This window comes from Phaseolus vulgaris, chromosome 1, assembly GCF_051622355.1.
Source record: "Phaseolus vulgaris cultivar YP4 chromosome 1, ASM5162235v1, whole genome shotgun sequence".
Lineage (NCBI taxonomy): Eukaryota > Viridiplantae > Streptophyta > Magnoliopsida > Fabales > Fabaceae > Phaseolus > Phaseolus vulgaris.
Window position 1 is genome coordinate 41726386 of NC_143498.1, and position 12110 is coordinate 41738495.

A 12110-nucleotide genomic window follows, 5' to 3' on the forward strand; every position below is an offset into this window, starting at 1 on the left:
TTTTTTATAGAATTATAAGAAAAATCATAACGAGTTATATCAAAAACATTGCCGTCGAAAGAAATATAATATATATAAATAAATAACTTAAAAAATATAAAAATATTGAAAAAATAATCATAACTAAATATTATATTATGTTTAAAAATTCTAACAATAACATCAAATTTAAGAATAAATTCTTCTTGATCGTATTATAATCACTGTAAAAGTTAATCATTTCGTCCGAATAAAATTTGTGTAACCTAGTTGTTTGTGGTCGACAGAGTCTCGATCACGTATCGTACATCTATAAACAAAAATATAAAAAAAAAAAAAAAGTAAAAGAAAGATAATTTTTATGCCATTCCTTATGTTAAAAAGGCATAGATGATATAAAAATTGGTTGAAAACAATAGTTAAAAAAATTGAAGAGTGAGAGTTTTACTGTACATAAAAAGAGAAAAAAAAGGGTTCTAGAAAAGATGAAAGAAATTCTCCTAATTATAGACTTTTAGGAAAAAAAGTAAATTTAGTGTGATGTTATTATGCTTTTAATTTTTATTTATATAATATAATTATTGTCTATATGTATCTTATATTTTTTCCCACGGAACCTTCTTTCCGCAATTGGTTCCTAAACACTTTTTCTAAGTGAATATATCCTTTTAAATAATTTATAAAATAATGATATTTTTTAGAACAGTATTGAAATTCATCATAAAAAGTTCCTAAACACACATATAAAGACATTCAATAATATTTATGATTAATCAGTCATCTTTTAATAAATCATGATTCTCAGGTAAATCTCTTTTCTACTATAAACATCCTTGAATTTAAAAAAAAAATAAAAATAAAAATAATAATAAATCCTTGAATTTAAAAAATATTAGTGGGCCAGTCTAGTGGTGTTCAAACCCATATTTTTTAGCCTACCAATTACCAATTATTTTATGTGGTCCACTAAGCACCTAATTCACAGCTTGGCCCATGTAATGAATGACAAAAACTTAGCTGCATATACCTACAAGAGTTTAATGTGTTCTTTTTAACTATAATTCAAATTTCATGCTTGCAATTTGCATTATTGATAAATAAATTAATTATAATTGAAAAAACAGCGTAAAATACTTGAAATTACATTAAATTATTCAATAATTAATTATTTAAATTATACTTGTTCTCAAATGGCAAGGAAAGAAAACTTATGTTAATGAGAATTGAGTATTCCGATGGATTTGAATATATATATTAAGGATGAACTAAATATATTACATTATTGTAATGTTTAAATAAGTTTTAAGTCTTTATTAGTTTAAATATTTTTAATTGAGTTTTTTTTTTTTAATTTTGGTTTATTGAGTATACAAAATTTTTATGTTTTCTTAATTAAGTCTTACTATTTGATTTTGTCATTAGTTGGATCATATAATTCTTATTTTGCATCTTCATTTCTTATGTATTTTCACATAAAAAAAATTAAAAGACGATTTATTTTTTTAATTTGAGTATTTTTTGACTGATAATAAACTTTTTTATATTGAATGTCAAAAATCTATATTTTTTACTAGATATCATAATTAGGATGATATAAACATTTTATCTTATATTCTCAATCATAACATCACCAATTTCAATACTTAAAGAAATGAAATTCTAGAATTGCAATATGTTTACTAAATATGATTGTTTTGTGTCTTCACATGATATATTTTATTTTTACTTGAGTATTTAATTTATAGAAAGAAACAACGTTATTTTTATAAATATAATTAGAATTTTAAAACATTATTTTTTTATTGTTTAAGTTAGTGATGTTAAAAAAATAAACTTAATTGATGAAAAAATTTAATTAAAAAATATAAATTTTGTTATGTTCAATAAACAGTTTCTTTTTAATAAAAACTTAGTAAAAATACTCAAATTTACAAGTAATTTAAAATTAAGTTGGGTTTTTAATTTCTATGTGAAGACGATGATGCAAAACATCAATCATGCCACAATAGTTAATGACTAAATAAAATAATTTGTATTCAATTAAAAAATTTAGATATTTAATAAAATAATTTTCTTAAATAAAGATTCAATTAAAAATTGTTAAATTTAATAAAAAAAATAAAACTTAATTTAAGCTATTGTTATTAATTAAATGATGAAATTTAGTCAATTTCATTTAATTATTTTAAAAATGGACTTATTAAATCAATCTGGTAACAAAAGTGAGAGAATAATCAAAATAATAATAATTTCTACTTAGACACGCGGTTGGTTATAGCAGTGTGAGGAAGCAGATTTTGATTTTAGGTTAATTAAATTGACTTGAAGGACAGAGAGAAAGTTAAAAAAATGTTAATCGCGTAGTATAGCAGTTTGAATGATTTGCGGGATCTATGCAGGTAGCAGCACAACTGCAAAAAGTGAAAGAAGGGTCACAGGCGTGGTGTCCTTGTTTATACGAAACTATTTTCTGACACCAGATAAAAAAAATACACTAAACTACAAACGCATAACTCATCATCACTTATTTTTCTCATATCACAAAAGGCCAAACAATATGCCAAACAATATGCCAAATTACAAGCAAATATTTGTAATTCATTTCAAAATTTGAGGTTGTTTTGAAGGAAAGTTCAAACACAGTAGCACCTACTCAGTTTCATTTCAAACACAATTGTAAACAGACCACATTGTAAGTATCTTACAGAACAAATGTGGCATGGTTTTTTTTGGATGGAAGTCAGTTATCTTGTTCTGAACTGTGAACCAAGATTGACTAAAGTTGAATGAACCCACTTGGAACATAATGGTGCCACAAAATTTTCACTTTCGCAAGTATTTATTCAAGTATTTAACAATAGTAGGACGTATACAGTAGTAGTATTTAAAGTAGAAGCAAGGACGGTCAGAGAAATTCAAACTCCACCTCGAGAAGTAAACCAATTTCAAAAACTTCACCATTATCATTCTCATTCTTCTTCACCTTCTTCTTCTTCTTCTTCTTCTTCTTCTCTACTAAACAAGTAATGCTCTTTCACTAACCAACAACAATGCCAATGCATCATCTTCTTATATCACTCCTTCTCTTCTTCGTCCTTCCTCCAACTACCTCTCTCAACTCAGACGGCCTCTCCCTCCTCGCCCTCAAAGCGGCCGTCGACTCCGACCCCACCGCCGTTCTCAGCTCCTGGTCGGAAAACGACGCCACTGCATGCCACTGGCCCGGCGTCTCCTGCGCCGGCGACAGAGTTACCCAACTCTCTCTCCCTGACAAGAACCTCAGCGGTTACATTCCCTCCGAACTGGGATTTCTCACCTCCCTCAAAAGACTGAGTCTTCCACACAACAAGTTCTCCAACGCCATTCCTCCCTCTCTCTTCAACGCCACCACCCTCATTGTCCTTGACCTCTCTCACAACTCGCTCTGTGGTTCCCTTCCCTCACACTTTCTCTCCCTAAAGCTCCTTCGCCATTTGGACCTCTCCTCCAACTATCTCAACGGTTCCCTCCCTTCTACCCTCTCCGATCTCACTTCTCTCACCGGAACTCTCAATCTTTCTTTCAACCTCTTTTCCGGCGGGATTCCGGCCACCCTTTCTAACCTGCCTGTGGCTGTGAGCCTCGACCTCCGCAACAACAACCTCACCGGAAAAATCCCCCAGGTGGGGTCCCTGCTAAATCAGGGTCCCACCGCGTTTTCTGGCAACCCTGGACTCTGTGGCTTCCCCTTGCAAACTGCGTGTCCCGAAGCGCAAAAGCCTGGGATTTTCGCCAACCCTGAAGAGGGATTCCCTCAGAACCCCAATGCGCTTCACCCCGAAGGCTCAGACCAGAGACTGAAACCGCACGGTGGTGGCTCCGTCGCGGTTCTTGTCATCTCTGGGCTTTCCGTCGCGGTTGGAGCGGTTTCTCTCTCGCTGTGGGTTTTCCGGCGACGGTGGGGAAGCGGCGAGGAGGCGAAATTGGGGGGGCAGAAGTTGGAGAGCGAGGTGGATGCGGGAGAGGGTCAAGATGGTAAATTTGTTGTGGTGGATGAAGGGTTTGAGTTAGAGTTGGAGGATTTGCTTAGGGCGTCTGCGTATGTTGTTGGGAAGAGTAGGAGTGGCATTGTGTACAAGGTTGTCGGGGTCGGAAGAGGGTCTTCCTTGGCGGCGAATGCGGTGGCTGTACGGCGACTCAGTGAGGGTGATGCCACGTGGCGATTTAAGGAGTTTGAGTCTGAAGTGGAGGCCATAGCAAGGGTTCGTCACCCCAATGTTGTTCCGTTGAGAGCTTATTATTATGCGCATGATGAGAAGCTGCTCATCACCGATTTCATTCGCAATGGAAGCTTGCACACTGCTTTGCACGGTAACAATTCTGTCTTTCTTTTTCAAATTCATTTGGGGTGGTTTAATTCTGCGATTAATTATCATATATGACGTTATTCGATGCTTTGTTGTGGAACTCACGTGAAATTTTATGGCGTTTCTTGTTGTTCTTAAAATGGAACCGCTATGTCTGCTTAAATTTGCTGCATTGTAGTTGCACAAGGCAAATGCTTAACATCATAACATGCAGCTTATTTTGAGAATGCGACTCTGAATTGACGATGGCCACTGTGTGATGATGAGTTTAAATTCTAATTTTTTCCTCCTTTCCGAATGTCAATTTTTTGATCATGATTAGCATCATGATGGTTGTAGTGGGACATATGCAGGAGCTGGTGGATGAAACACTCACCTGTTCCTACTTTTTACTTTCACATGTGTTTTCTCTTTTTCTACCTTTAAGTGTTGTTCCGTATTTCCACTACATATTTTGGGGGCCATGGTCATCGCGTCCTTTGTGAATTGTGTCTCTGCTCTTGAGAACCAAAATCCCTTCTTTGTGTATTTTGTCTGTGATGAGCTATAGCTTTATGCTAATGAATGCTTGTTATCATAGCTATGAGTGATGCTGGCGACACACTTTCCATCGGTGGTTATAATTTTTGCATGGCCCATTGTCTAAGGCGGGTCCCTTTCCCCATTTTACTGCCTAAACTAAATTTGAATCAATAATAAAAGAGTAAATTGGAAAAAGTGTTGCTGGTTTTCTCTTCCTACAATTTCTTAGTTGATGTACTGTATCAGCTTAGTGTTGTTCTAGGATTTCTTGTGGACATTCAATTAAATTCTTCCATGATATCTTCACGGTCATAGTTTGTGCCAATAGTGATAGCTGCAAAAAAGTAATTATGCTTTATATTTTCCCATGACGCCATTTGGGTGATTGAAAATCCCATGGACCACGGTCCCAATGCAGTGCTTTTCATACTCAGTGATTTGCCACTGTAGATTAAGTGCGCTACTGGTGATCATTGTCTTCTAGCGATTCTAGGCTGCATCCCCAGGATTGGTTACTTCCTTGCATGTAGTGTGGTGGTCCTCAAAGTAAAAAGAGTTTTGTTTACCTATAATATGTGTTGAACATTATAACCATGAACTCCATATCCATCAAATTTGATGTTAAAGAATGGATTTATTTTGACTCACTATAGCATTTGCAGTGTGATCTAGGTAAGATCATTGGCATTGTTTGCGACATAACATTCGTAATCTCACATGATTATTGATGCTTTGCTTCCCTTTTTTTGATCTCATACTGGCGTTTGTGAGTTCACTTTCAGTTTCCACTTTCTGCTTCTTAGGGCTTCTTTCAATCATTTTCTTCTTTGTATTTGGTGCTCTATGGTTGCAGGTGGGCCTTCCAATTCATTGCCACCATTATCATGGACAGCACGGTTAAAAATTGCTCAAGAAGCAGCCAAGGGCTTGATGTATATACACGAGTTCAGTGGTCGCAAATATATCCACGGCAACATTAAGTCAGCAAAAATCTTACTAGACGATGAGCTCCATGCATACGTGTCAGGTTTTGGACTTTCTCGGCTTGGTTTGGGCCCGCCAAAGTCTACTACAATGGCTCCAAAACGGAACAGCTTGAACCAATCCTCTATAACCACTGCAATGAGTTCAAAGGTTGCAACTTCCTTTTACCACTACCTGGCACCTGAGGTGCGCATGGCTGGTGGCAAGTTCACTCAGAAATGTGATGTGTATTCATTTGGCATTGTCCTTTTGGAACTTTTGACGGGTAGGATGCCAGATTTTGGAGCAGAAAATGATGACAAGGTGCTGGAGAGTTTTGTTAGGAAAGCATTCAAGGAGGAGCAGCCACTGTCTGATATCATTGACCAAGCACTCATCCCTGAAGTTTATGCTAAAAAGCAAGTCATTGCTGCATTCTATATTGCTCTGAACTGCACTGAACTCGATCCAGAGTTGCGACCAAGAATGAAAACCGTGTCTGAGAGCCTTGATAACATCAAATACAGTGAAAAACAAGAAAACTATGTATAGTTCTGGGCTGCTTCTTGTGCTAGAATCTTTTCTTTTTCTTTCTTTGATGTGTTTAGAGAGGTTGGTTTTGTAACTCAAAAGCCAAGTAGATGTATTCTCTTTCTTCCATGTCTCAATAGAAAATGTTCCTTTCGTTTTCAAGGGAAATCATGAAACAGCCCATTTTGATACATGTTTTAGACATTTTCCTTCTTTACTTCGAAATACAAAATCCTACAGCTCCTGGCATTTGAACACCATGCACAAAGTAAACCTTGGTAATTTTAGAGCTCTGAAATTCAAATAATATACAAGAAAAGGAAGAATTATGTTGAGTGTAATGTTGTCTCCTGCAAAACATTCAACTATTTTAATAAACAAAGTATTGATTAAGAAAGTAAATATAGGTGATTTAGTTAACATTATCACATACAAAAAAAAAAACTCTCACAGGTATGTGTTTAATTTGAAATTAGTTTCATTCACAAAAGAATTTGAAAAATGTTCAAATCATTGCATTGCCCAATGGTTTAGAGCCAATGATTAGCCTTTCAATAATCTAGTTCACAACAACTGGTCTTATCTTGAATAGTTGGTATATGAGAAACAGAGTAAAGAAGGAAAGGTGATTAATGAATAGTTGGTTGAAGACATCAAGTTGAGGATGCACCCCACCAAACTCACCAAATATTTCTCACCACCACACAATGGGAAAAAGCTTAAACTTGTATCATGGCATGGCTTGAAGCTGAAAAGTTATTTCTAGGATATATGCTCACAAGTTTTATAAATTGGGACACATTCTTAATGCAATGTCTTTCATTCTTTATTTCCACTTTTCAATAGCTTTCAAATTGGGCACCAGATCATAACAAAATGTAGCCTCAAATGTAGTTTTGATGTCTATGTTTTATAAAATCCGTAACTTATGTTTCTTAATTTTTTCCCCATAATTTTAATTGCATGTAATTTTGATTTCCAAGTTCTGTTTTACATACTTTTAATCTCTTAGTTATTAATTATTTATAACTTTTTTTTTATTTGGATGTGACATATATGGGAATATCTACCTACCTGTGAACTTTTTACGTGATTGAAAATGGTAACTATAGAAACTTATTACAAAATATAATTAGACAATGATTTTTTATATTTTTAAAACTGAAAAATTGAATAAAATTACGAGTAATTAAAATAAAAATATTAGAATTGCATAAAAAAAATTAGGGATCAATATTGCAAATTTTGTATTTTTGGTAAATTTTACCTCAAATAATGCATCGTTTGGACATGCACTAATGTGTTTTTTCTCTTTTATTTAATCAGAAAATATTAAAAGTAAGTGATATTTTCTCTTCTACACTATGCTACACTCATGTACTCCACTCGAGTAAAAGATAACCTTAGTATTATTTTAAAATATTAGTTTATGTACGCCAAAACATATTATGTGCATGACATTTTATTGTAATTTATGAACTTTGGAAACGTCAAATCAAACTTAAAGTACTATTAAATGTTTTCTTTTAGTCAAAGTAAAAGGCAGGTAAATCAATCTATAAAGCATATGATTTTATTTAAGCTTCAAAATAAGTTTTGTCATTGTCTACCTTTTTCTTTTCCTTTTGATCGGAGTTCTATTTTAGGATGTGTAAGCATTTTTTTACCAAAAATATATGTTTGAAAAGGGTCCTTAGTGATTTCTTTATACACCTTCATGGTTTTTTCCCTATATTCCTGTACTTTAAAAAATAGTTAAATTATTATTTTTAAATGTTTTTTTTAATTTTTTAATGTAAAATTCAAAAAGACTTCTTAGATTAATTTTGTTAACTTTTGATACCATGTAATGGCCGGAAAGTTTATCCTTGACTTCTTTTTTAAACAGGTAGAATTACTCCAAATATTGGGTTGAAGACTAAATTAATTAAACAGAGATATAACATGCCCATGAATTGATGGTGATCTTTTTCTTTATGGGCCTATCAGTAAGTGTAATATAAATACATGGTTATTTCTTTCTGCACTTCCATAGTTTTATAGTGATATGGTGATTAAATTGTCCTCTTTTGCCGCCAAAATTTAATTTTTGCATAAAAAAGTTTTATGTTTTTAGATTGTGAAATTTCTAATTCATTTTTTATATATTTTTTTTTTGGATTGTGCAATCTATAAGTATTTTTTTTATAAAAAACTTATAGATTGTGAAATTTGGAAGAAATTTTTGAATTACACAGAAGTTTTTCTTATGAAAAAATTATTTTTGAATTATGTAATTTGAAATTTTTTTCATGCAAAATGGCTTTAGAATTACGTAATCTAAAAGTAAAAAAAGCTTTTGAAGAGTATAATCTGAAGTTTTTTTAATGAAAAAATAACTTTTAGATTGCACTGAGAGTAAAAAGAAACTTTTGAATTAGATAATTAACAAGTAAAAAAATATTCAAATTGTATAAGTAAAAGTTATTTTTTACTTATGCATTCCACTATCTCAAAGTTATTTCTTAATTTTAAAGTATGCAATCTGAAAACTTTTTTCCATTCAAAAAATACTTTCAAATTACACAGTGAAAAGAATAATATTTTTATAAGGATAAAATGAAAATTTTCATATATGAGAGTGCAGAAGTAAATTATAGGGTGAAAAAAGAAATCTCTCAAATAATTATGGACAGTCTGACTAGTAAAGTTTTGGGCCTGTCATTCCAACGCACTGCGTTTTTTAAAATATATTATTCTTAAATAAATTTGTATTGTAAATAAATAGAGATGAAAAAGAAAGTATTATATATAGAAGCAGTCGGTGGTGTAATAGAGAGATAAAAGAAGAAAAATAATTACATGAATAAAATTTAGTAGCTGTTAAAAGCTTGATTGATATAAATTAAAATAACAAGTTATTTGGGAGAGGTCCATCTAATATTTATTTAGATAAGGCGTAGGTTGGTGAGTAGGGTTTTGTGGCAATAAAATCCATTTTAAAAAAGAGAAGTTACCTAATTTTGAATAAAAAAAGTGTAAAAAAAAGAATAAATAAGTAAAGTTAAGAAAAGAAAAATGTATTGAGTGGTCACGTGTGTTTGTTTCACTCCACAGATAGAGAGAGTACTTTTTAACATAACTTTAATTTTGGAGAGATTTGAATTGAATGCGTGCCCCTGTTATGTACCTCTCAACCTTTTCTTCTTTTCTTGGCCTTTTCTGCTTTCTTTTTCCCTCTTTATCTTTATCATCACACGAGGTACCACGGTAGAAAGAGACACCACCACCACCATTTCTAGCTTCCACCACTAAAACTCAAGTTATTGCCAAAAACATCACAAGAACAATAAAGAATGTGAAAGCCAAAAATAATGCTTCCCTTTATCCTTCTAATCAATTAATACACATTTTTTCATGCCCTTCTTGTGACTTTGGCGGCTTCTTAATTATAAAATCTAATCCAAGTAAAAACCAAATAATAATGATTAGTGTAAAGCTATAAAGTAGGGATTGGATTCTTTCCAAACTTGTCTTTCTTCAACCTATTCAAATTCTTTGGGATTTTATTTGGGAATCAATGAATTTATTTTTTGCTCTTTTGGGTTGTATACGATTTTTGGTACCCTGAGAATTTGTTCCATAATTGACTCCACACACACATGATTGCCAATATTCATCCATGATGAGACAGATAGAGATGGAATTGGATTTATGCGTTATGTAATGTTCTGCTTTAGTGTTGCCCAATAAAAGAAAAGGGAACGAAGCTAGAAAAATTCTTCTTTCTCTTTTCTCTTGCACTGTAAGCAAAATATCTTCAAAATCGCATTCTATTAAATATATAAATTATATTTTTTAATCAGTTTATATATTTTTTTTTTGAAAGGGTAAGTGTGTTTAAGTGGGAAGGGATGAGAATAGTAATTATGGGAGAAAAAAAATAGTAAACAAACTTTTTTTCTTTGGGTTTTCTTAAAGAAGAAATGGAATGGAAGGTGAAGTTTGTAAGCATGAGTTGTAGATAGATGAATATAAAACAAATCATCCATTCTTTCTTTTATTTTTCTTCTGCTTTGTTTCATTCTTCCCTTTCAAGTTAAAAACTACACTTTCTTCTTCTTTGCGACAAAGTTATCATCCTCCACTCTTTAATTTCGATTTTTTTTTTTATATTTTCATTCATATATGTTTGGAGTTTGATAAGGAAAGATATATTTTTATGAATTTGAGTCTATATTTGAAGTATTTGACGAGTATGGATTGTTTTTTAGAGGTGATTAAAAAGTTATTCCCTAATCTTACAAATTTTAATTTTCTTAAAGTATAAAGGAGATATAATAGTTAAAAGAAACTACTTCATTTTAAACTGTATAATTATAATATTTGGTTAATAATGCATGATGAAAAAAAATATAATTTTAAAAATTACATTATGAGCATATGTAATTGTAAAATCAAAGTTTATAATAATGAACAAAAATCCATATCATAAGGATTTTATAATATATTATTTCCACTCTCTCATACATTTAATTAAGTTATAATAAAGATAATTACTGAGACATTTTGATCTATGATAGTTTCTAATGAAATATTTTCTTCAATCACTTTTCCTCAATCTATTTCTTATTCTTTTCTTGTCACACTCATTTTTTATGGCCAACACTTAGACAACATGCAAAGACAAAATCCTATTCTCTTGATGTTTTCCAATCTCCATCAAATTTTGTTTTTATCATATTTCATAATATATATACATATACATATATATATATATACATATATATATATATACACATATATATATATATATACATATATATATATACATATATATGTATACATATATGTATAACTTTTCAAATTAACCAATATGCTACTAAATCACATGCAAGACTCAAGACCTAAAATCTATTTCACATTAGTCATATTATAATGTTAATTTACATAACTTTCTAATAGCACTTGGATTGAATTCTATAACTTTTTAATAATAATATGATTCTTGAATTATGACCGGGAATGTGTAGTTGATATGATTGAAATTTATCAAATTCGTATAACTTAAGATTATAACAGTCAAAGAATTTCTTTAGTTGGTAGAGCCATGTATGCTTAATTGGTTAGATAGAGTTGTCTTGATCACATTAGAAGATGAAATGTTCGTGGTACTCTTAAATTATGAAGAAAAATTTTAACTGTTGTATTTTCTATCAAGTTTTTTCTATTGAGAAATCATAGAAGAGGGGTCAACAAAATATAAAACTTAGATCATGATATTTATTTTTTATCATGATCCAAAAAATAAAAGTTTCTTAGACATTAACCAAATTTACAATTAATGTAATCATAACAAATATTATGAATTGTTGTTGAGTGTAACGTTTTCACTTGATTTGTTGTGGTTCCCCTCATTATATGGGTAGCTTTGGCACTAACAAATGCAATAGTTACCTACGGTTAAATCTATATGTAATTATCTACGAACTTTACATACGGATAAATTTGTGGATATAAATTACCTACGCATAATTTATCAATAGATTTTATTTCGTAGGAAATTTGTAAGTAACTTTGTTTCACCAATGAATTTCTTGTATTATCTATAAATTTTTTATATCAATTAATAGTTAATTTTCCTGTAGTGATTTAACATGGATTCATGTGTTGTGAAGGTAATTAGGAATATATTTTAACTCGTTGTTAGGATAAAAAAAAAGGGATCTTAAAATTGATTTTAGTAGCAGTTTTTTTGTTGGTTATGTATGTGATTCAATATAATAATGT

General features: G+C 31.3%; 1 protein-coding gene across 1 annotated transcript; it reads left to right on the plus strand.

Moving 5' to 3' along the window:
* Positions 1–2630: 2630 nt before the first annotated feature.
* Positions 2631–6532, plus strand: LOC137814099 (receptor protein kinase-like protein ZAR1). The gene is made up of 2 exons (XM_068616671.2): positions 2631–4329; positions 5701–6532. The coding sequence occupies exons 1-2, from the start codon at positions 3030–3032 to the stop codon at positions 6360–6362; spliced, it is 1962 nt and encodes a 653-aa protein (XP_068472772.1). The 5' UTR covers positions 2631–3029; the 3' UTR covers positions 6363–6532.
* Positions 6533–12110: the final 5578 nt, after the last annotated feature.

Bases quoted from the DNA above. Each gene is read 5' to 3' on its own strand.
- LOC137814099 (XM_068616671.2), top strand. From the start codon at position 3,030: ATGCCAATGCATCATCTTCTTATATCACTCCTTCTCTTCTTCGTCCTT. The intron at 4,330-5,700 runs GTAACAATTCTG...CTATGGTTGCAG, and splicing joins CTTGCACACTGCTTTGCACG to GTGGGCCTTCCAATTCATTG.